General features: G+C 25.4%; 1 protein-coding gene across 2 annotated transcripts; it reads right to left on the bottom strand.

The window, feature by feature from the left end:
* Positions 1 to 950: 950 nt before the first annotated feature.
* On the bottom strand, positions 951 to 27,335 carry LOC129974956 (nonsense-mediated mRNA decay factor SMG5-like). 2 transcript variants are annotated; one of them, XM_056087807.1, is made up of 24 exons: positions 27,125 to 27,335; positions 25,342 to 25,440; positions 23,208 to 23,331; positions 22,936 to 23,101; positions 19,686 to 19,787; positions 19,158 to 19,317; positions 18,279 to 18,389; positions 18,062 to 18,136; positions 17,804 to 17,979; positions 15,824 to 15,961; positions 15,622 to 15,725; positions 14,350 to 14,464; positions 13,658 to 13,784; positions 11,683 to 11,808; positions 10,803 to 10,935; positions 7,370 to 7,451; positions 7,086 to 7,243; positions 6,054 to 6,212; positions 5,899 to 5,964; positions 4,452 to 4,608; positions 3,864 to 3,954; positions 3,669 to 3,749; positions 2,155 to 2,297; positions 951 to 1,321 (listed from the first exon to the last, which is right to left on the bottom strand). In XM_056087807.1, the coding sequence occupies exons 1-24, from the start codon at positions 27,187 to 27,189 to the stop codon at positions 1,254 to 1,256; spliced, it is 2,826 nt and encodes a 941-aa protein (XP_055943782.1). In that variant the 5' UTR covers positions 27,190 to 27,335; the 3' UTR covers positions 951 to 1,253. The 2 variants fall into 2 exon arrangements, with proteins under 2 accessions (XP_055943782.1, XP_055943853.1); XM_056087878.1 differs by having other exon boundaries at positions 7,376 to 7,451.
* Between the last annotated feature and the right edge of the window lie 56 nt (positions 27,336 to 27,391).

Below are 27,391 nucleotides of genomic sequence, written 5' to 3'. Positions count from 1 at the left end.
AACTGTTTTATATGAACATGCTACTTTTACAAGCTTGTAGGATTTAAAGCAGCATTTTCTAAAAATTAAATGAACAGAGAAATTAGATATTTGTTCATGATTTTTTTACTTATTTAATTCAAGTTCTCATTCAGCAATGCTCAGATATGGATAGAATAAGAATTTTGAAAAAAGAAAGGGGCAAATTACTTAAATATTGAGCAATATTACTTTTTCCCTGATCTCGAATAATTGTGCATCTTAGATTTATTAATTTTCCTGCATTAATTAGTTGCTGTACATAAAGGATTAATTCAATTTCTGAATGTGTAATACAGAAAATTGTTTAAATATGTTTGACAATACATGTCAGTATACTTGTAGTCATATATTCATTATATCAAAATTTCCCCTAACTATATATAGAAAACTTGGAAACTTTTCATTTAGAATACTTGTTAGTTCTCTCCTTCCCACCCATTAAAATTTCTAATTTTAAAAAGTGCAAGAAATAAATTATCGAGATAATTAAAGTTCATCTTTCATTATTATCCCTTTTTGCCATTCTATTCATGGAACACAATTAGAAATTCATCTCTTGCAAGGTAATCAATATGTGAAAAGAACATTATTAAGCTCAAAGGCAAAATACATTTATTGTGTAAAGTAATTTGAAGAAAACAGTTTATCGACTAATAAAATTAAGAATATAATAGAAATGTGAGCCATAATACTGGTTTGGATTTAAAGTTAAATTTTCAAAAATACCAATGCTTTTATTTAATCATGAGCTATTTTACGGTCACATTAAAAAAAAAAACTTATTTGACATGATTGTCTTTCAGAGCTATTGAATTCAGTTTAACTAGAATTGCTAGAAGACTTATGGCATAAAATTGTTTATTCATTTAAATGTCAATAAATTTTTTAAAAGAATTCAAATGCAAAGCAGTAAAAGAAATAGAACTTACAAAAAAATCAACAAATTTATTGCATGTTTTCAGCTTTAATTTCACTGAGATACAAACTTCCAAATCAGGATGTAAAAAATGAAGTACAGAGTTCACATTTTCATACAGGTAATTGTTTAAAACCTGTTTAAATTGTAGCTTAATGTTGTCGACATGAATTCTGCCACAACTCGATAGGCCGTGGGCAAGTTTAAACCCCCTTTAAAAATGACAGACTTGAGAACCAGGTGGTTGCTGACAGGACTTCCAGAATGCCACACAGAATTGCATTGGGAAACCAGTAGACAATTTCGTTTGAATTTCTCAGCCAGGTTTCTTCAGGGAAGTACGCCATTTTGCAAAAAAGCTTCCAATTTTCTCAATAGTAACATCTAATTAAAAAAAAAAAAGAAAAAAAAAAAAGGATTGATGTCTTAAATAACTTCATAGTATGATTTGCCTACCCAATTCAATCATGAAATCTTTTTGTATAAATTTGATACTAAACACTTTGAATGCATTGTAAAATTTATATAACAGAATTTTCATAATGTTAAATATAGATCTCAACATTTTTACTAGAAATTGATGTTATTTTTTTTTAACTAAATGAATTTAACAAAAGAAAGTTTTAAAAAAATTCTGAGGGATTTATTTTTAGTAACAAAATATACAGAAGAAGGAATACACTCAAAAGATCATCTCTAGGTATTAAAATATGAATATGCCATAATTTTTGATTTAAAAATGTTTAATTAAATAAAAGAGCTTCAAAATTCTTTTACTAATAATAATTTTGCTTTTAATCACAAATGCTATTTTATTGTGCAATCAATACTATCAACATACTAGAGTTTTGTTTACTAAATATGACAATTAAGGTTCTCTTGGGAGAGCATTTCAACTGAAATAATATTAAAGCTTTTTTTCTTTCTTTTTTTTCAGGAAATATGAAATGAGTAATTACCAACTTACATTTTGATATTTTATTTGAATATAAATAATTATAGAAGTATTTTAATTAAAAAGAGAAAAATGTAATATTCTGAAACCACAAACAGAAATTATTATTATATTTGGAAAAACAATATGTAATTAATTCTTCACTGAAATTTATACATTCTAATTTTTATATGCTTTTACATAAATTTTAAAAAAATACTATAATATTTAATTATAAAAGAGACAAAAAATTATTAAAGAATGCAAGATAAATATACAATACCTATAGATTGAGCAATTGCAATAGCATTATCAGGCAAATGGTGAAATGATCCAACCAATAATGTGACTAGATGGCAATTCGATTTGCCATTGGTTTGCTGTTGTACAAGGTAGTTGCAACATTCAAGCACTTGATAAAAGTCCCTGTGAAGTAAAAAGGAATGCAATAAAAGCATAAAACTTCTACCATTTGATATTAAAGCTAATTCATATGATTTAACATAGATCTGTAACATTGGATAAAGTTTGCTAAATACAGTATAGCAAATCTGAAAGTATGATCTCTGTATTCTACATTAAAGCTTAAATTTTTGTAAAAAAAAATAGTAACAGATTTGGAAACCTAGTTTGAAATGTCATAGCATGACAATATTTATGGTTGGTTTGTCTTTATTTATTTTAACTAAATATAATTATGTTTATAAAATATCACATTTCTTTATTAATTAATAAAATTTTCTCTTTATTATATAATAACATACAATCCAAAAATTTAATTTCATCAAATGCATATTTGTATGTATAAACAATAAGTACTTTCATAAAATATATTTGAAAATAAAATTGGTATAACTGAAAAGGTTATTTTTTAAATCTTTACAGCAATGTAAAAACAGTTTTTGTGAAATAAAATACTCTGTGATTACTGAGGGAAAACATTACATTTTTGCTTGATTTTTAAATTTAAATCAATATACTATTTAAAAATTTTGGAAATCCTTTATAAGTAGGAACATACTCCAGGGGTGTTTGTGGGACCCCAAAAAATCCCCTGAAACTTTTACGGACTTACTACCGACATTTTGGAGTTTCGAGAAGGGGGGGGGGGAGAAATGAAAAATTACGATTATGAAGTATTGAATGACCTAATTATAAAAGTTCAATGAATTACTTTTTTTGCAAAATTAATAACCATTAATTTTGCAAAATTAAGACCTTTGAACCCAGGTCACGTGATCGCACATCTGGTCGAACGAAGTCTCTCCCTTTTTTTTCTGCCGCGCCTACTTGCCGAAAAGAATCCAGAAGAGAATGTCCGAGAACCGGGGGAATGAGTCATAACTCGCAATAAGGAAAGAACAAAAAAGAAGTTTTTTTCACGCATTATCACTGCCTTTGGAGAAAGAAAGGAAAAGTTTTCACCACACACACTGACCTTGCGTTTTCTGCTTTCAAAGCAAACAAAATTACCCAGATCAAAACAAATAATTCATTATTATTCCTACTTCCTTTTGAACGACGATCCCCGGAATTTCCGGGTATCGAAGTTCAAAATCCCCGGAATTCCGGGGTTTCCCCGGAGCACAAACACCCCTGATACTCATTAAAAAGCAACTAGTATTAAATTTCATAATTCTAGGTCCAATAATTTGTCTTGCAGAGACTTTTGAATGACTGGCATTGAGCAGGTTACAATTCACATCCTACTAATCCTATTAATATAATCATGTAAAAATAAACCATAAAGGAGAGTTATCAATACTTCTATGAAAAGAATCTTTTTGGGATACAAACCATGCTTCTTTATCTTTTTTCCTTGGATATTTCATTGGGACTAGACTACTCTTCTCCACTTGATTTTGCGCTCGAACATGGCTGTAACGAAATATTTTTTTTACTTTTGAAAAATAAATTTGCTTTACATTTTTATATAATTTTTTAATATTAACTATCAATACATTTCACAGATAATTTTGAAATAAAACTTACCGACCACCTTTACATAATTCAAATTCTAACCACCGAGTAGCCTCTCTTGCTGCAATGCTTTCTTTTTTTAATTGATCCAGATTTGCAATAACTATAAATAATTCTTTATTAGAACATAATACATATCTTAACTTAAGAATTAATTAATGTAAATAAGAAATGTTTCATGAGATGGATAATATAAAAATACTCTATGTAATAGAAAAAAAATAATAATAACAAATCAAATTTATTTCTTTTTTGAAATTCTAAGTTTTTAAATTAGCAAAGTAAAGATTTAAATATAATATCAAACAATGCCATTATGTTAAAAAAAATTGTACACAATTTATTTCTTGTTTTCAATATTTTTCTCCAGCTGTTTGGCAATATACAAAAATTTCAAAGATAAAGGATTACTTGTAATGGTAAAACTATTTTTTCTTAAAATCCTTTTAGGATTAAATAAAAAATAAATATTGGATTCATAACAGTATAACATCATTTATATGAATAATCAAAATTTTAATAATTAAAAAGAATTATATTTCACAAATACTTTGCATGTCACCTTTAAACACAAGAGTGATATATGTAATGATTTCTCACCTACTAATGGAACGACAACTATGAACTTCTTGGTATTAACAAGTTGCTTTATGGCAGGTAAATTACAACACAAAACACTGGCATCTGTAACTAGAATTGGGGATAATTGACGAGAGGCCTGGCCTTCAACAAATGTTTCCAAATCATCTACTTCAGCCTAGTATTAAAAAAAATTTATTTATTCATAATGAAATTTGAAAATAATATTTTTATTAAAAATAATAATTCAATTCAGGTCTACTGCTTTATTAGAAGTTTTTTTTTTTTAAATCTCACAATACATAAACAAATTACAATTAAGGAATCTCATTAAGTGAAATATTCATTTATTATGAATAGATATAAAATTCCAAATTAAAGAAATAATGTTTAAAAATAATAAATAAATAATAATAATTAAAAAGTAAAATATCTCAAATGGATAAAAATTTAACAAAAAAATATAATTACATTGATGCAGTGGTGTATGTTGTGATTGGATATGTTGCAAGAGTTTTTACAACATGGGCATATTTTTCAGACTTTATTTTATATAAAATTCTAAAACAATTAAATAAAATTCAGAGATTTGATCAAAGCAATTTTATGATTGTAATTGATTAGTTCAAATTACAATCATAAAATTTTTTAAAAAAATCTACATTTTGTTAGCAAATATTTAAACTAGTTAACTCTGAATCTAAATATTGAAATTCTCCATTTTTATTTAAACTCATAAATGCTTTGACATTAGTTGCATCTTAAATTAATTGCAAATAAAAGAATCTTAAAAAGCTATTTTTATTTATCATTTTTTTAATATATGTTTTTTTAATAGAGATGAGAAAAGGGAGAGGGCAGATATTATAATCATCATTTAAAAAATAAGATTGGAAAATGACCCAAATTATTATTCTATTTTTTGTATTCTAGAGAGCTTTTAACTCAAGCTACAGAAATATTATTTAACAACTTTCATACATCAATTCATAAAACAAAATAGAAGATACACATATAAATAACTTTTCTCTTGCAAATATATAAAATAATAAGCTTAGAAAACTTTAAATCATGACAGGGGGCTGACAATGGAAAGTTAATTAGTCCCTATCATTAAACACTTGTCCCCCCCCCCTTCCCTTTTCTAGAGATATCATGAGTTTTGTCAATATAATATATTCATTGTTTTAGAAGGAAGGTGTGGGCAGCAGAATATCAAAGATAATAATAATTTAAAGTTGATACATGCTACATAGTCAAAGTAGGTATATTTTTTCCATTTTGATATCCGATGAAACATAACTATCTGCAGAATATTGAACATGATTATGTTGTAGTTCACCCAGTCTATAGTTTGCCTTAAATTTGGCAAAATAATCGACATAGTGAATCAGATATTACGCTTTGTCAACTAAGAAATCATTAAAACAGATGAAGATTATGCCACCAAATTTATAAAAGAACTTACTTTTAACCACAGATGTGCCATGCTTCTCATCAAGTAGTGTTTTTGGCTTTCTGCATCACGATTAGCCTAGATTAATAAAAATAACGGATAAATTATCTCGATGAAAATTAATTTATGTTCAAACTGAATAACATTTGACTTAAAATTAAACATACTGTTTTAACAGAACTCATTTCTTCCTTATTAGATTCTTTAGCTTTATTACTCAGATTAAAATAGTATTTCTTTTTCTCGGAATCAAAATCCACTGATGATTCAGAAGCTTTGATGACACATTTTCCAAATGAAAGCAAACATTGTACTCTTAGATATACCTGTAATGTATAAAAATATCAATTATTAGCAAAAAAAAAAAAAAAAAAAAAAATGAATTTCTGCTTTCAAGTACTGAGAGCAGAATTTAGTAACATGGAATAAAGTTTATCAAATACAGATTCAAATTGCAACAGTTTTGCTTAGTAACACCCTTAAGAGCAAAACAAAATAAGATATGAATCAAATTTAAATTATCAGCCATAAATCGAGTCTTGGTACAATCAACATTTCAATATCTGCTTTTTTTTTTTTTTGCTTTGTGAAACAAGTCAATAAGTTTTCTCACATTTCTGAACAATTTTCAATGGCATATACTGCTAATAGGCCAGACAAGACAAATTACTGTCCTGTTGAATATTTTCCCTTTGTTTTCAAGGTAATATAAGAAACTTGAACTAGATTTAAAAAAAAGTATTTTTCAATATTTTAATATGATTAAACAAATTAATGATTTTCAATGATTTTTTAAATTATTTTTTCCTTGTAGTTCCATTTTACATTAGAGTTACCTTCATCATGGTGTTTTTAAAATAATTTAAAAGAAATTACACGAAATCTGCATTTTAAATGGAGTTGTTAAGTTAAGGGGCTCAAATAGCTTTTGTAGAAAAAGCAAAGTACATTAGGGGCATTTTATTTTAACCATTAATAGTAAAATGCTTAAATGAAATAGCATGGATTTTTTTAATAATAAATTTAAAGAATACAATTACTATCTGCAATACACTTTTTATAATAATTTCATATATATTATTCTTAGTTTGAATAAGATGCATCGTGTAAATTCAGCAATAATATATCAAAATTAAAATCAAACATAAAAAAAAATATACAAAATTATTCTTATTTCAAAAAATGTGCAATCAGCTTACTTGTTCTGAAGTAGATAGAGCTCTCCTTTTAGAAACATCAAAAGAAAGCTTAGAATGTATATCTTTTAATATGGGAAAAGATTGCAAAACAGTATCTTCAGGTAATGGATAATCTTGAATGACAGTTTCATCATTTTTTAAAAGTCTCTGAAAACGATCTATAAAAGCAAAAGCAAAAGGTTGAATTTAATAAAATAATTCATGAAAGCATAAACAACAAATCAATCCAAACAGGAAAGAATTTAAACACTCCAGACAAATATAAAAAAAAAATGTTAGCTTACTAGTACCATTTGAAAGTTTATCTTCTATTTTTAGCAGTATATTTAACAGTTCAATAAGACAAGATAACAGATATGGTGAAGTCTGAAAAAAGAAAAAGATATATATTTACAAATAAATAAATTAAAAAAAAATCATATAATGACAAAGGCACAAACTTTAATCTGAAGTCACATTACAGTAAGATGTTGTTTTATAATATATTTTTTTAAAAAAATTACATCTACCAATCTTTATTAAAACAAGAGTAATCTTATTTTATATAAATATATATTACATTTTTTAAAACTTATAAAATTTCACAATTACAAGAAATAATAAATGTATAAATATAATTTTATTATGCATCAAAATTAATATGTTATCCTTTACAAATTTTGAGTTGTGGAAAAAGTATTTCACAGATAATTTAGATATAATATTAAAATTACAATATATGTATATACACCATTATAAAAAAAAAAAAAAAATGCACAGATTAAAAATACAATAACAATCTTGGGACCAATTTTTTATAAATAGGTTGCAGATGGAAGATTAAAACTTTATTGCATATGCAATAACTGCCATATGTGAATTCCATTGATCACAAAAATAAATCTAACTGGTAGATCATTTCTTTTGCATATTAGGCATTCTATATGGAGGAGGACTTTTAGTTTACTGTATGCAAAAGAAACGTTAAAAAGTAATTTCAAAAGATTTTAATGGCATATTTCTACATGAAAATAAGTATGCAGTTATTAAACATACATCAATGTTTAGAAACATGCATCATAGTATTTGTCATGAAAAGAATTACCACATGACCAATGAGTTACATACCATATGTGCAAAGAAAGTTTAAACTTTCAACTGTATTAGCTTCAAAAGTTTCCTTCTTGTTTTTTTACAATGAAATTATTGTTTTTTTACAAAGAAATTATAATCAGTTGAAACTAATACAATTATTTTGCAGAAAGAAAAATCATAGATAAAATACAATCTTATGGGGTATACATGCTCCAATGAATGTAAAAAAAAAAAAAAAAAAAAAAAAAAAAAGTAGTGAGATTACTTGTGTTTATGCATAAATTTTCATAAAATTTTGCAACAAATAATCATATATAATATAAAATTGCTAAATAACATGAATAAATCATGAAATTTTGGAAATTTAATTATTTAAACCATTCTCATTTGCAAACATCATACACATTTTAAATACTATGAATCCAAACTGTAATATAATAATAAATTTTTTTTATTATTATTAATAACAAACTCTTTGAAAATTCTTTCAGACTATGTATTTGCTGAAAAAGGAACAATTCTGATTTGCTCTGATGATTAAAATTGAATGTAAAAACCTATATTGGGTTTGAAAGCACTAATAATATTATTATATTGATTTTGTCTTTAATACACTCATCCCCTAAACGTATTTCTGACTTCTTTTTGTTTTACAGTTTCATTAATTTTTTTATATCAGCAGTTTCCACCTTTTAATGTCTGCATACCCTTGAATAGCTTTTCTGAACTTCACTTAATGTTTAATTCCATCCCCAAGTCTTGTGTGTGTGTGTGTGTATACATTTATGCTATAATGTTAAGGATTTGGATTCATTCAAACATTAAATGACACAAATTAGCTACATAACATATGCAAGAATTATCCCCGATTTAAAATTTTATTTTGCTTAGTATTGGCTAATAACTCAATAATACTCAATTGCTGCTATTGCTTGAAACTCAATTTTTTTTCTTTTAATTTTTTATATACTCCTTTTTTTCTCTATAAATAATACAATTAACTTTTCTCAACAAACATAGATCCCCTTTCAATCGCTTATTGCTTATTTAACTTTTTATAACTTGTTTGTAAAAAGATTTTTTCCAAGGTTCAAACGGTACAAAGACAATTGCTATATTTTGTAACAGAAATATTTATAAGGTAACTTTTTAAATCATATTTCCACATCACAAATTGAGCAAATATTTGATATCAATCCAACATTTGCTCTGTTTTCATATTCATGGGCATAAATGAAATGGTAATTATAAGCACTCAAATTTAATAGCATAATATTCAGGACACAAGATTTTCTTTCCAGGTTTTCTTCTCATATATTGCTCTTCAGTTTTTCACTGTCTGATAAGTTTCCTTTACAGCATTCAAATTGCTTCCATGTTCTCACTCTTATGCAATTTCTTGATGTCTCTGCTCAACATTCTTTTTAATATTTATGTATCCCTTAATTTTTCTCTCTTGAATATTTTTTCACTGTCTTGCTTTCCATGACTGTCTGATTCCTTCCATTTGGTTATTCAATTTCAAGCTTTGGTTTGAATTCTTTTTTGCAGCTGAAGATTTACCAAAGCAAGCATGTTTCTTTGAAAACATAATTCAAAGTTCGATTTTCTCTTGTGTGGAAGACAGAATATCAGTCAGAATGGTAGCGCATCTAATTAAAATTGAACTTATTTTTTCTAAAAAATTTAAGCCTAACATTTTCAAATAATTTTCAATGCATGTAACATTAATAATTTGCAAAGGAAAGTTGCGTTTGAGAAAATTAGAAATAAAAAAAGTTACTCGGTATCTCCAATTTACACTTATTAGAAAAGAATTTTTCTGAACTTAATGATATAAAAATTACAAATTAAATTATATAAAACATTAAATAAATCAAAATTTTTATAGTGTGAGCTCCCACTTAATGCAAATCTTTCATTATGTCAAATTTGATCTCAATAGGTGAAATGAACTATATTTTCACAAGAAAAATAAAAATAGACATATATATAAACTTAAACGAGATAAACTTACATTACTTAGCTCGTTTCAAATCAAATGGGAAAAATAATAATAATAACAATAATTTGGCATGAACTTATGATGAAAACTAACAACTATGCACCATTATAATCAAATGAAATTCAAATTAAATTGAAAGACAACTTCAATCTAATTCTAGAACTATGTTTCGCGAAAATAAATTTTTATAAAATTAGGTTCAAATTAAGGCAAATATAATTTCATGCTTGAACTGCATCCAATTTACAATGATATTTGTTCTCAATATACATAAAATGTTATGCATTATATATTTTTTCTATAAATCCATGCTTCTGTATCAAAATTTTAGTATTTTTCATTCACTGCTAACCAATAGGCTTTCAGACTTGCATACTTTAACATATTACATAAACTTGGAAGGCAAAGTTCTATAACTCTTTTTTTTTTTAATTTGAATTCCTTATGTTTAGGTTTTCAGACATTACCGTTACTATTGCAAACTCCTAAATGGAACGCATGCACCATAGATTGGGAATCTTTGCTTTATATAATCAAAATATTAAAAATATTTCATGCAAAATATTATATGAATATCAAAAATACTTTAATAATTATATATCACTGAAGGGGGGGAAAACATGTCAAAACATACATACCACAGCACCAGCAGATAAAATGTTTTCATTTATTCTAAGCCAATCTGTTAGAATCTTGAGACAAGGCAACAGTTTTATCTTACGGAGAATATGAACAAACTTTTCTGGAGCTATAGTAGGGTTGCCAAGAACACTGAATTTTTTTTAGGAAGAAATAAATAAATTAAATTAAAAAATAATAAGCAAATCAATCATCTTCAAGTTAGAATAATTATTGATGAGAAGGTTTAAATAATTTTAAATCAAATCAATAATTTCTAAAAGTACTTTTTTTAATGAAATACAAATTATAATTTCAATAAAAGTTTTTTAAATTAAAAACATATAATACTTCATTTTTTGTTCATTCTTTTTTTTTTTTAATTTCTATCACTCATTACATAATGATTACGATCTCCATCTAAATCAGTGATTCTGAACAGGAGGGAAAACAATTTTGAAATACATTAACAGTATCAAAAATGCTATGGTTATGCTATTCATAATAAAATAATTGTACTTCAAATCAGATATTCCCTAACAAATAAAAGCAAAGATTTTGCAAATATGAGCTGCTTGAAATAATAAAATAATGATATCTTAAGGTAACAGTCAATATATAATTTCTAAATGAAAGAAAAATTAACAAGAAAGCTGAACAAAATTCTGAACAACTGGAAACAGAATGCATTTAACAGTTTAGAATAAACAGAATTTTCTTTCTAGAACAGTCAGGAAAGTAGCATGGAATTAAATAAATTGTATACTGAAAAAGACAGCAAAAGGATATGTGTTAATTATTATTTGCAATTTTATCATCAACAATTCGTTTTCATACAGAATAGAAAAATGAAAGATTAATTTATTTACAAAACCACACTAAACACAAATGAAATCTTACCTATTAACATCTATAGAAGAGTTTTTATCACTTTCATCATGATTTTCCTTTGCATTATCATCAGAAAGATTTTTTGAAATTCCATTAGTTAGAATTAAGTTATTATCTAAATTAGCATCCAATTCACTAAAAGAAAAAATATTTGTATTATAATTATTAATTCATGCCCATGTATGTACAACTACAATTTCCTAATAAAAATTATTTTAAATCCTCATCAAATTTTAACAATCTCCCATCATATTGGCTTTTAATTAAAAATTGGAATTAAAAAAAGATGCAACTAATTTAAACATATAGAAGAAGTGTTAATCTTGTATATTTACCATACTATAATCATACAATCTAATCATTAAACTTATGCAACAAATAGACTAACTGCAAATATCAAAATTTAACAATAGCAACAACATTAGGATAATTTTCTTTTGATGCATAGTATAAAGTTTGGATCTTAAATTAACCTTAAAATAAAGGGGGGGGGGAAAGCCAACATTTACACATGCATCTATCTTATGAATTAACAAGGTTGACATTTTAGGGTAGATAATACTTTAGAAATAATGACAACAATGAAAACAACAATATTTAATAAATAAAATTTTGAGGAAAAAAGGTTTTAATAAAAAGATTTTTTTTTTTAATTATAAAAATGTAACATCCTTAACCATTTTCATCATTAACAGGTCACAATATCACGTGAAAATTAAAGTAAATTTTCAATTTTTTGAGGAAATAGGTGGTGCAGCAACTGCAGATAATTAGTAAAAAGACTGATAAAAGTAACAAATAAAATGAAAGATTTTAAGGAATTTTTATTTACAGTACGGGGAGCCTGCACATACAATTATGTTTTAATATAAGATAGGTATTTCTGTATTGAAAATTTGGTAATTTACTTCTTTATAAAAAAATGTTCAATTATTTCTACTTTTGGAATTAAACTACTTTTTTTTATATGAAGTTTTATAAAAACGATTTAGAATTTTTCAACAAGGTAATTATTTTCAAGTATATATATATATATATATATATATATATATATATATATATATAATGATATTTTAAGCTCTTAATTTAATCCAAATTAATTTCCAGAGCTTTATCTTAATTTAGTGCACAGTAATTTCATTCTCTTATTTCTGATCCAATTCCACTTTCGGTTTAATTAATTCAATTGAAGCTGTGTAAAAAGTACTGCACCATCAATCTACGTATCAAGTGAAAGCAATCCCTCCATTGCCCTTGCCAAGGTGTCAAAGGTCAACATAAGTATTCAACTGGGGCATGGCTGGAAATCCCATGTTATATAAGACTAGTAATCATTTGTTTCGCCCCTTTTTCTTATTTCTACATTTGTGCTGCACTGCGTCTTCTTGTAAATAATCATGCCTGTCTCCCATGAGAGAATAAAACGAAATTAAAAATACAATGTCTCGTCTATGTCTTCAAACCTACCTTCTGCTCAAACAAATATATACATGAGTATAAAAATGTTTTAAAACACTTTATGAGTATAAAAAGTTTTGTAACTAAATTAGCCTATAACCTATTTAAACATATTTCACATTTTGAATTATTTAATTTTATCCTTTTATAATAATATCCTTATAAAATTAGCAATAAATGAGAAAATCATAAAAATTGCTACAAAACTGAAATGAGACAAATAAATGCTTGCACATAAAAGACTTTTCATGAATTTTCACAATATTTCGTACGAAAGTACATTTGAAATTTAAGCATTAGTTTACTGCATAAAAAAATTGTTTCAATCAAAGCTACAATTTTCAGTAAATGTTGGCATTTCTGAAAATTCCATCAAAACAGAATAATATAGTATTATGGTAGAATATTATAATAGGTAAGGTAGATATATAATAATAGGCAAGAAAGATGTACAAATAAGATAACATTTTTCAAGAATTGCTTTATAATGAATTAAACATACCCATAATAATAAAATTAAACATACCCATCAATGCTTAGGCCATTTTCTTCAATTATATTTTCATCTTCATCATCACTCTCACTACTACAACTTACATCAGAATTTAGCAAACCACTTTCTTCATCCGATTCTGGTAAATCTGACATTTCTCCTGTAAAGCACAATAAATGAGATACATTAAATTCCAACAATGTGAAACACATATTTTACAGCGATTATAAAATAACTTCCAAAGCAAACATATTAACGATAAAAAAAATGCTTCTAAATATCAAATTGTAGTAAAAATTAATCAGTAAACATACCTTATAATAACATTTATTGTTAATTTAAAATGAAAGAATATATAAATAAAAATATTAAGCATTTAAACTATCTTCGTTAATCATAAGCAGTTATACAAACTTTTGAGACAGTCTTAATCTGTCTCATCTTTTTAAGTTTCCCACCCAATATAATAGTTATTTTAGGGAAAGAAAGTTTAGCAACATGTTTCTAAAATATCATTAAGAAAAAATGCTAAATACAGACTATGTTCACAGTAATGATTCTCTAAGATCTATTAATACATATAAATTGCAAAACATTAATAAGAAATATCTATGTTCTATAATCTATCTTATAAAATATCTATAATCTATCTAAAAAAAATCATACAAAAATATTAATTAACATATCAGAATGTTGTTTCAAAAGAGTTAATAAATAAGTAATACCATCACTCAATTCTGAATCATCCTGGCTTGTGCTGCTAAGTTTCCGTCGGCGACGCAATCTATGCAAGCGCCGTGCAGAAAATTTCTTTAAACTTGATTTTTTCCCAGACATTTTCTGAAATAATAAATGAAAAAATTAATTTAAAATTCAGACTTTATTAATTATTTATTTACTTGAAAATAAGGATGTTTAGCTTTTGCAGATTGTATTCATCTTTTATAAAATAACAATTTTTTTTCCATACAATATTCAACAATAATATACAAAAAAAAAAAAAAGAAATGAATACATGAAGAAGAATTAAATTTAAAGTTATATTCAAAAACAAGATATTCTTTCAAATACAGATTGCACATTATGATTTTTTTTTTTTTTGCTTTATTTAATTTGCAAATCTAGTTCAAAAACTTATGCAAATATGAATAAATGTTCCAATTCTGCACATAACAATTTTTAGTAGTGTAAAAAATATTCATGGTTGTTAAATAATGATTATTCAAGCTATCATTTAAAACCGAACAAGTTGAAGAATTAGAATACAAATCCGAAGAGAACTCTGAAGTTATATGCATTTAAATGTCACATTTTAAGCTTCTAATTTACTTTATATATTACATTTTTTTACTATAAATTAGATGATAAAAGTACATATAGTGACGTGCATTGCACATCCTTATAGAGTAAGATATTAAAGAAGATAATTATACTGACCATTACTCTCAATATAGTTTTAACTCAATGAAAACAGACAAACAAATAAATAAATCAAAATATTTAAAATTATATATTATAATAATTATTTAATTTCAATTTTTGTAAATACTATTAGAAATTTGCCATCATCTAGAAACAACAAGGACAAAAATGTTTGGCTATATATAAAGACTTTATACCGTTTAATAAAATATAATAATAAATATGTAAATATTTTGCAGGTTAAATTTAAAATCAGGTATATTTTTAAAAGCATTTTTTCTTCTTTTAAATTTGCGGTTAAAGATATAAATCATTAAAAAAAATATGTACAGTTTAATTTGTACACAATTTAAATTGTTTAAAAAAAAAAGGCAAAGTATTATTAAAAATTTCTGCATATATCTCAAATCAAATCACGAATAAATGTCTTTGGAAATGGAAGGTGGGGCTAATGAAAACTGTTATATATTTATGTTAAATGCCAAGTTACATAAAAAAATGTCATTAGCTTACACTACAACCATAAATAAAATACAATAAAGATATAAAAAGTTAACAAAAATACATTCAGATACCTTTAATAATAGGTCTTTGTTTATTTCATTTTCTTCACTTGTGTCATCTAATTGTTCCTTGGAAATGGACAGTGTTAATTGTTTTGAAAGATTCTTCTCATTTTCTGTAAAAACACAAAATGGAATTATTTACTAATTTTAGTTTTTTTAACAAATAATATTAGTTCCTTCGATCAAAGTATTATTACATAAAACAATTTACCAATTATACACCCATTCTGAAGACTTTCTGTAGGCTTTAAATCCAGTATTGCTATTGACAACTGTCTTGTGACTCTTTGTACAACATAAGAGAAGAAAGCAAAGGAAAATGATATAGCAACAGAAGCATATGTAGGACCTATAAAAACAAATAAAAACATTAGCTACACTTCACTCGATTTAAAAGTAATTTGAGAACTATAAAAAGAGACAATAAATATAGAAAATTTAGATTCAATTTTCAAAAGATAGGTAGAGATTAAAATAGTAATTTCACTCATTTATAAAAAGCTAAAAATTTCATAATATAATGCTACAATTAAATTATCAAAATAAAACATTTTAATACTAGCAAATATTGCTACTTAAAGTAGTACATTTGCAATAAGTATAATTACTCTTTATATATAAAATATACGAAAATAATTATTGTGCTTTAATGAACTGAATAATACTAAATCCATAACACAAATATATATACTTGGAATCATTTAAAAATATATATATAGTTTAAATGCAATGTTGTTGGGAACTCCATTAATTCCAATATTTCCCCATTTTATTATAAGTTTATTTAGTTATTGAAGTTTGAAAAATTAAATTAGCTTAAATAACTTCAGTAAAGTCATTTTTTTTGGGTAAGTTGTATTGAGTTGTGTAATTTCTTCTATTCTCTCTCTATAATCTACAGAGAGAATATATTACATCATCTACACAGAATTATACAGAAAATATGTGATTAGCTATGGAAAAAAAGAAAAAAAAAATTGAATAATTTTTTTTTTTGTATAACAACAATATTCAATATATATTTTATTTTTGTACTCAGGAAATGAAATTTAAAATATATTTGCATGTAAATTGTTTTAAATCTTTAAAATATTAATTTACCTATTTCCCTTAAACAAAATGCGAAAAATTTCAAGATTACTTAAACTGGACAACAAATAAGATTGCAATATCTAATAACTATGTAGCCAACAAGCTTATAAGAAATTTCAAGGTTAAATATGATGATGATTACAACGCTTTTTCTTTTTACATACTTCTTATATGAGAAAATATTTTTCTATCCATTCAAGATTGCTGTCCTCCTTATATTTTCATAATTATTATTCCATCACATACTAATTAACAGAAGTTCAAATATATCTGCATCATCTTTGCAAAATTACATGCTATTTCAGAATAACATTTAATAATATTTTCCTACTTTTACATTTTTTAAAAAAACAAGAGCAAAGTGGTGCAAATCACAGGAAACCGCTTATAAAAATAAAAACCTCCAGCAAAAGAAAAAAAAAAAAAAAGGGAGGTCAACATTTTTCCAAATGCAATTACTAATATTATACAGTACTTCTATCCTATTCTTAGTGCTTACTTCAAATAAATATATTGTTAATACCATTTTGACTTTGTAACTCTATTTATTTAATAGCTAGGAGAAAATAGTTGAAATATTGGGTAACATATCCTTTTAATTTGGTTGTCTCTCATAATACAGGAATAGAATTGACTAAGATGCAATTAATGACATTTCACCCGATGAACTATTTAAATTTTAATAGCTTGTCCTGTATTTACAATATCAGTCAATACTAAATTCAGTAAGGAAAAAAAAATAGTAACTTCATATGTATGTTGACATGAATTTTGATGACATATCTTATTTCTTATGTCCTCCATTTGTCTTTCAAGTTCATAATTATTTATATTGTTTTCACTCACTATCAAACGATTATTCAAGGTACATGATTATAGAACCCTTTTATTTAATTCCCCCCCCCCATGTTTGAAGAGCCTGACATGGCATAAGTGGCAGGAATTTCATAAATATGAATTTGATTGTGAGAAATCTAAAAAGCCTATCAAAAAAGTACTGTAAATGATGAAAATGTTCAAGTAAGATAATATAATATAATAAGGATAATGAAATGCACACTTATTAACATGCATCTAGTTAATTTTAATATATACAAACCTTTTTCTTGCGACTTCCATACACATAACAAAGACATGACCACCACTTTAAAAATTATATCTTCAGAGAGCCAGGCATCTATATCTTCTGTTTCAGAATCATTTTCATAAGTTGAGGCACTGCGAGTTATGCCAAATTCTTTAAGAATATCCTGGCAGTATGTTTGGGCATTATAACTAGAGGAAAAAATCAAAAATTAATAATGTGAATTCTGAAGTTATGTAATGAGAAACTTATTACTTGGGATAGTTTACTCACTTTTCACTGGGCTTAAAATAAAACATTTGGCACAATTTTAAGAACCTAGATAAAAATCTTGTGCATTTCAATGACCTGGAAAAAAGAAAATGAATGATTAATTTGTTAACAAAACCAAATCTGAATAAAAATTATAAAGCAGAAGGAAATTAGTCAAAAATTTGAACTTTAAATTTTAAAAATTATTAATTAAACTAAAAAGAATTTGAAAAATTACTTTTTTTCAACACAGTCAGATGAATACAGCTGCTTTATCACTTCTTCATTTTTCTCAAACAAGCGTACTAGATTATTATCAGCACCCTCGAATCTTTCACGACTCGACAAGCTATTGGGGAATAAAGGGCACAAGAGTTTTGTCAGAAGTATTTGCAAATTTAAAAAACAGAATATCACTAAGATATAACATATTAAATTTGACATGTCAAAATTAAACATTAGTTTAAAAATAGATAACAAGCAAATTACTATGATCCAAGAAGAGACTTAATAGACAATATAGATATATTTTTCAAAATTTCACCATTTATTTGCAGTTTTTTTATGTCATAAAGAGATGTCTGAACGCACTATAAATACAAAACACATCCAGTGTGTTAAGTAATCTCATTTTCAACTACCATTAATTTTACTGAAATGCCAATTTTGAAACTGATTTCACTATAATTTCAGTACCAATATAGCATTAATGCCTAAAATGTTTTATTTTGAAAATAATGATCTATGGATTTACAATTCATAAATGAATAGTATGTATTATAACTCTTAAGATCCTCAAATCAAATATTAAAAGCAAGATGTGGCATTAATCATTACTTTCTATATATAACAAAAAATTACACACCAAAGTGATGCATTAATTTAGAAAAACAACTCTCTTTAAATTATATTATATTCACAAATATCTATAATGCCTAAGACACATTAAAATATCACCAAATACTGATATGATATTTTAGCGTCATACAACAATGAACCCATGTTACAAAACTTAGAAACAACAGGAGTCAGCAAACCGAATAAAATGTTTGGACCAAAAATGCTTTTATGGAAAAGTGAAATTAAGGATTGCAAAACAAATGACAACATTTCTTACCATCTCATGTAATGATATGCTGAATCAAATCTATTGGAATATAGAGAACCTAATTGATTATGAGGAGTTCCATTTTGGCTGTTGAGACAAAAAGCTTGTTGATAATATCTTTCAGCAAGATGGTTGCTTTCAGGCTCATCTAGCTCTGCAATATATCGTTCTGGAAAAGAAGAAAAACGATTTCATTATCAAACAACAGTTAGCAACGTTTAAAACTATTTTTGATAGATTTATATGCATGTTAAATAACCAATAATAATAATAAAAAAAAACACTTAGAAAATACTATCTTAAATACAAAATTTTAGACTTTTTTTTTACAATTTATAATATATGTAAAAGAAAGGAAAAAAAAAAAGTTAACATTACATTAAAAGCAAAAAACACTTAAAGCCACTTATAACTATTAACCAAACAATTTTAAGACTTTACAGAAAAACCTGAAGAAAATTAAAAACTAATAAATTAATTTTATAAAGATCAAGGGAAAAAGATTCCCACTTTTGTACTGTATAAAATGAGAATTACCTAAATCTCCAAGATATATCAATATTCGATGACTTGCTTGATCTGCCCAAGTCTGCACATTCTCATCACTAGCTGCTGACAGCTGATATTTTTTCCATCTCTCTGAAATTTGAATGATAAACAAATATATAAAAAAAAAGATACCATGTAGAATTTTAATGTAAAATTCTATTTGGATATTCTATTCAATCTCTACAATATTGAGATTGAATGTGAAACCAACAGCACTATCAACGCAAAAGGTGTAAGAAAATAAAGTTGAAATGTTACATTTTATTTACTTCAGAATATTTACATTAACTGATAAGACTTATTGTTGACTGCAATGAAAAATATTTTCAAGAATTCAATTAATTATAAAAAATAATCTTTACTAATATCTTTCTAATGCTTTAAAATATCAAAATTTGAGGAAATGAGTAACTGGATTTTGAAATGAAGATGCTAATAGAAGGGTTGGATCTCAGGTTAACAACCTCAGTATAACAACACGCCTTACAACCAAGCTGGGTGGGATTGTCTTAAAGATTCCCACTTTTTGTTTAACCCTTTCTAAGGCCGTGGGAAGTATGCTTCTCACCAAATTTATCAATCTTTGTATGAAATTATGTAGGTTGGCATAAGTTCTGACAATTTTTTTTGAATGACAGAAACTTGGATGCTTCAGTTCTTTATCTTACACAAAATGATGTGTCTTGATTTGCTACTTATTAATTAACCAAATTAATTAATGAATCAAATTCAATTTATCTAATAAGTTAAATGAATCCCTTTACTTATTCTAATTTCAAACCTAAAACTATTTAAACATAATATGACTAGAAAAAAATGGCCCTTTAAAGGGTTAACACAAAAATGGATTCACTATTGGTTTTTGATTTCAATAGCATACAGATTATTTCTGTATTCCACTTTTATTTATATACACGCTTCATAGTGCTTGATAACAAAATGTTAAGAAACTCTTAAAATTTTGGATTTCTGTAGGGCATGCAATAAAAGTAAAAGCCTACTTATGTGTTATTATTATTAACTGACTGTTAATTTATATGTTTTACTTTTAATACATCATTCTTTAGCTAAAAAACTTGAATTGCATATGCACAATGGAAACATAGTATCTAATTAATTAAAAGTAACAATTTAATTAATAGTCACAAAATCTTCACTACAACTTTCCATATATTTTATACAGTATTTATGAGGATAGTTAGAAAAAGACCTAATACAGTAGCTAGAATTTAAAAGAAAAAAGAATAAGCTTTCCAATTGTATTTATATAGATATAAGCAATTTTACTTTGTAAAATTAGAACTTTAAAAGTAAAACAAAATTTAATAGATATGCTTAACACTAACAATCTTTTGGAAAATTTAAAGACTAACTAAAATAATCTAATGATTAGCTTCATACTTTCATTCAATGCAAATTTTTACTTTTAGTTAAAAATAAATGTGTATAAAAATTATTTCAATAATAAATATAGTATTTAAAATTAACTAATAAGTTTAGAAATGTAAAAAAAGTATTAATTATGAAACTAAAATGATTTTATTATCATTAACATTTGACAAAATTGCAATATTCAAACATGTTGTATGTAGGGATTGCAATTTAGGACCAAAAGTTCAATAATAGTATTCAATACTTTTTAGATCTTAATACTGGTACATATTAGATACATATTATGTTATGACTGAAGGTCTTTATAATATTAAGAGAGAATTATATGACAATCAAAATTTGAAGTTTTAAAATATTTTGATGAAGAAGCTATTAAAGTACGAATTGCATAAAATATTTAATTATTAAAATTTTAACAAATATTAAGATTGGCGAACCGGCTGGTCACCAAAGGTGGCTAGTATATATATATATATGTAATGATATTTTAATTCTAATTTCAATTTGATTAATTTCCAACATTTTATCATAATTTATCCCATAGTAACTTCATTCTAAAAATATTCTCTTATTTCGTGATAAACTTTCTGTTTAATTAATCGATTTGTAAAAATAATGCGCTATCAGTACTATGTATGAAATGAAAGTAATATCTTCGGTGCATTGAAAAGGTGCCAAAGGTCAACATATGTAATGAATTGGAGCATGGCTGGAAATCCTATGTTATATAAGACTAGTGATCATTTGTTTCGTCCCTTTTTGCTTTCTCGCTTCTTTCTTACTTCTGCTTTTGTGCCGCTCTGCGTATGCTTGTAAATAATTATGCTTTCACGAAATAGATATTAAAAAGAATTAAAAATACAATGTCTCATCTATGTCTTCAAACCTGCATTCTGTTTCAACCAAAAACATTATTTATTATTTAGCCGACAGGATTCGAAAAGTATTACATATATATATATTTAAAGATTCTTAATCCTTTCACAGCATTTTTTCTTAAGTAACAGGTTTCTCAAAATCTGCATTCTCCCCAGGTTCCTTAAAAATTTTAAAGGGGTATAATGTTATAACGGTGTAGAGTCACAATTGCATAAAGATCTTATTCAAAGTTTTTTTTTTTTTTAATCTAGTAAATTTAGGGAAAAAAAAAAAACCAGGGAAAAATTATGCATATGATAGTTTTTCTCAAAATAAATTCTCAAGTTATTAAATTTTTACATTAAATGCTTATACTCTCAATTGAGGTCAAACAACATATTCAAAATATAAAGCAATCTATATATATCTGTTTGATATTTAGATTTTGTAAACTCACTTTTTTGATAATTTACACCTATTATAAAATATTTTCTGCAATATATTTTTTCCCCACCTTTATTCATCAGAAATAACCGATTTTGAAAATTTCCAATTACATCAGAAAGGATTTAAATTAATTCATGTTTATTTCTATTCTACAAATGAATCTAATTCAGCATTTTTATTCCATCAGAATTTAATTATGTACTCACATTTTTGAAAATGACAATATTTTTCAATGCAGATATATTTTATGTTTCATATATATGCTACAATCAATATGATTAATCACTTATAATTAATCCTAATACACAACCATGAATAGAATAGTTAGGAGAATACTAACTCACATTTTAAATGGATTATTATTAAAAATACTCACAAATTGAAACTAATAATGGACATAGTATTACACAATGACCTTACCACAATAACTAAGAACTAATTATAACTAACATGGGGAAGACAATAAAAAAAAGAAACACTCTCATTAATTAAAATAACAAAGTTGTAAGAATCTATTTCAGCAAATACAAAAATGTATTACCTTTTTTAACGCCCTTTAAATGCCAAAGTAATGGAACATCTACTTTTCCTTCCAGATTCAAGTGGAATTCTGTCTGTATTCGTAATAACAAATGATGATAAAATCCAATTCCAGCTAACAAGTGACTACGAAAGGCATTCCTATGATATTCAGATTCTAAAAGTTTCTAAAAGGTTTTTGAGAAAAAAAAAAAAAAAGTCATATATATGACAAATAGACAAAAAAAAAAAAACAGATATTTATATTTTTATAATAATAAAAATATATCTTACTCTTCTATTCTGTTTACACCGCCAGAAAAAGTCATAAAAAACTTTGCGCCATAGAAGATCTTCCGCTTTTTTACCATATTCAACAGGATCAGCAAATATTAGTCGCTCACAGTAGTCTTTCAACCTAGTTTTTTAAAGAATAAAGAACATTTATTAATTGTACTATATAATAAAAAAATAAGAATTTTTAAAAAAATTGATATTGTTTTCAGACAAAAAATGTCTCTAAACAGTAAATCAAGATCTTTTTTTCCCCGCAAGAGGAAGGGAACTTTCTCTTTTAATTACTGATCAAACCTGCTTTTAGGTTTCAAATTAAAAAAGCTGCTTATAAATTCTACTGTTGAAGTACAAGATTTTACTTCATTATTTTGAATTCCCATAACATCCTCCAAAATAAGTTGATCTTTCTTTTTAATTTTCTCATGTTCTGTGTTTAGCATTGTAGAAAAAAAGAGTCTTAGTTGATTAGTAACAGTTGCTGTTATTGTATAAGCTCAAATATCAATTATGAAACACATATCTAAAAGAATATATCAGTAAAGGAATTTCCTGCAATATGAAACAAAAATTATGATCTCCTTTTTAATAACTTCTAAAGCTTTTGAGCCAAGACTTTCCTTTCTCTCTCCCTTTTTTTAAAAATCTTATTAGATAATGTTAATTAGCTTACTAAACAAATAGATAGTTTTTGAGCATTTATGTACAATACTATTTTTAGAAAAATTTAGAAGGACACTTTTTCTGAATAATAATTTCCTTCAAATTCAGTACATTACAACTGTTGGGAACCAAGTGTTCCCTAACATTCAAAACCAAATATAATCAATACAACAAAACTAATAACTGAGAAATGAAGATAAGAACACCACTCTTCAGATATAAGATGGAAATTCTATTTTAAATTCAAGACATGAGAAACAATTAAAACTGTTTATTCAAAGATACAATTTAGTTTTATTAATATTAACAAGCTCTTAGATAAAGGGAGTCTTTGGATCAAACAGATATGATAAAAAAAAAAAAAAAAAGAATCAGCAGGTTTGGTGCAAAATCAAAACAAATGTTAATTTTTGTTTTATTTTAAGAATCATTTACAGAATTACAATAATGTCAAGCATACATTTTTTTTTTCAATAAAATATCCTCCTATTTCCACTGGCACTTGAAATTAAACTGTAACAACAGCTATATATTATTTAATTTAAATCAATGATTTTTCCCCTCTTATTTAGCGGAATATAAATGAGCAAATTTAAAATGACAAGAACTAAATAATGTATAGTAAAACAACCCATTCATAAGGGAAATTGAATATAATGTCTATGGCCTGTCGAATCTATTTAATATATATTCAGATATTTTCAAAGGGAAATACTGAACTTGTAAGATTTAAGTTCTAAATGTTTGAAACGCTTATTATTTGTCTTTAGATGAGACCAGGATATGTCAATAATTTACTTGAATATTAAGAAAATGGTAAAAAGGTCTCAATGCAAAAGGTCATAAATTAAAATATTTTATTGAAATCCAATAGTTGGTATCCTTTTATATTTACAACTCATGTTGTTAGCTAAAAAATAAATAAATAAATAAAGCAAGCAGGATATTAGATCTTATGATATAATAAATAGGATCAACATAACCTATAAAGATTTAAAAAGATAAAAATGAATATGAAATTTCTAGTAAAATTGAAAATTCATATAAATTTTACGCAGTTACATCTTAAACTAATACTACTTTGTAGCATTTTATCATAGCAGCCATCATGCTTTTTGATGATATATTGGTATTTATTGGCATATAAAGTGATACTAAACAGACATAGGGTTTTAATAAATGTGAACTTTTTATATATTACTTTTTAGTATTTTGAGTGCCAATATTATGTTTTATAATATCACTTGATTCTATAATTATTAACTATTTAAAAAATACAAAAGAATAATCATAATTTCAAAACATAAAAAAAATCTACTAATTTTATTTGAAAATGCAAGAGATGTTTTTTTTGTTTTGTTTTAATTTTAATAAAAATTACTTTTTTCCCATCTTCTAAATACATCATAATGAAAACCAAAAGCAAAACTGGTTCAAGATGGGGAAAAAAAAAAAAAAATTAAATATTTACCTCATTCTTAACTCTGTTATTTCAGAAGAAAACAGCTCTGTTAAATTTGATCCTTGTCCTAGACGAGTTTCCAGTTTCCTTGCAGCTTCTGTGGCTCCTCTAAATAAAGTTGCCACATTACATTTGATTATCAAAATAAAAATAATAAAATACTAAAGCAGTAAAATTACTATAATGATTAATGCTTGCTGAAAATTAAATTTATTTCATTAAATTAGAAAATTAAAAAATAATGGTTGAACATTCATTAACTGATCTACAATTAATCTACAAGCTGAATTTCAGCCTTTCTTTTATTTATTTACAATGGCAGGTAAATACCAAATGTATATGAAAAGAGAAGATACTATATATGATAGTAACTGATCATTGCCTTAAAAATTTTAGTGCCCAATAATATAATGTCATTTTGAAATGATTTACAAATAAGTAGATAGATTCTATTCAAAGGTTCTGCCATTCTACAAAGAGAAAAAAAGGCCAGGTATATAATAGCCTTACATAATTGAAATACTCTCTTAAGAAATTACGACCCATCAAGAGATGAAACTAGAACACAGCTTCCTAACTTTGAACTAACCAGCATTGGAAATATTTAGAAATTATCAACAGTCTGTTGACTGATATGTATCATAGAATGAAGTTGTATTTGTTATTGTTGATCTGTTAAACAGACAACACAAAGAGTGGTAAGGTAGTACATAGCCTTTTTAATGAAACATTCTTCACCTCAGTACAGCATTAAGTATTCATACGGATCTTATTATTATATATTACATGAATTAGCATAATCTTCAAAAGAATCTTGATGAAAAGGCAAAATTTGTTACTTCTGCTTGGTAAAATGTTTATAATTTTACAAAATTTTAATTATTAAATTAGGGGGGAAAAACTGAAAACTCTACTGAGTACTATGCAGTTATTTGACCCCCCCCCTCCCCCAAAAAAAAACCAATTGACTTTGATTATTACCTTCTAAAGGTATTAGAAAAAGTTTTACAAGAATTTGGTTAATAGTTTTTTTTATTGAAGCTATTTCAGCCTTTGTTCAATGATTATATATATATATTTCAAAGAGATGATACAAGTTTCATATAGATTTAAAAGTGATGATACAAGTTTCTCTTTATGTATCATTCCAAACAAACTACTTTAAATAGACACGAAGCAAAATTTTACTAAACATATCACAATCAGACATTAAAAAATTTCAGATTTATTTTAAGTTCATGTCATGCAAATATTAGCTTTTGTAACAAACACACAAACCATTAAATAAACACCTGACAGTTATTAAATGCTTTAATGTGAAAAGATTTCTTTCAAATTGTAAAATCCCCAATTCTGTTAATATTAGTTATATTTTGTGAGTATCAAAATTTTGCTAACGAATTTATACAATAAGAATATATTTTTTATTTACTTATTTAAAAAAAAATTCTTGAATATTTTAATTTATAATATAAACATAAAAAATATTTTTTTAAAAAAAGTAATATCAATTGAAAAATTGCTATAGTAATTCCACGGCAACAGTATATTTTTTTCCGACTGAGACTTTTTCAAATCATTAACAACATGTAAACATTACTTCTAATGTAAACAAACACTATCGAACATCTCTGTTGATTGCGAAATACTAGTTGCTTCCAAAACATTAATATAAGATGAATTACTATTCGGTCAAAATTAAAAATTACAAATCTTATTCATGAAGCTGCTAAACAAAAAATGCAGGAAAATAAGGTAAACAGTATTTATTAATCCTCCAAAAAATAGTTACCTGTACAAACGTCGAGAAGCATCATTTCCGAATTTGACTATTTCTTTTGTAACTGTGCTCTTCATAACTATAAAGATCTTTAATTCACAAGTTAACAATAAATAATATAATTAATTCGTCAAATTATGACTAAATAATTTTCAAAAATTGGAGAATAAAATAAAAACATCTTATCATACAAAAACAAGGAATTACGAACTAAAAGCATGATTCTGAGGCGGTTATAGATAAGAAATTTTACCTCATTTCTGTTTGTTATTATGAGCT

This window comes from Argiope bruennichi, chromosome 1, assembly GCF_947563725.1.
Source record: "Argiope bruennichi chromosome 1, qqArgBrue1.1, whole genome shotgun sequence".
Lineage (NCBI taxonomy): Eukaryota > Metazoa > Arthropoda > Arachnida > Araneae > Araneidae > Argiope > Argiope bruennichi.
The sequence above is the reverse complement of the archived record's forward strand: the minus strand, read 5'-3'. Positions and strand labels throughout refer to the sequence as shown.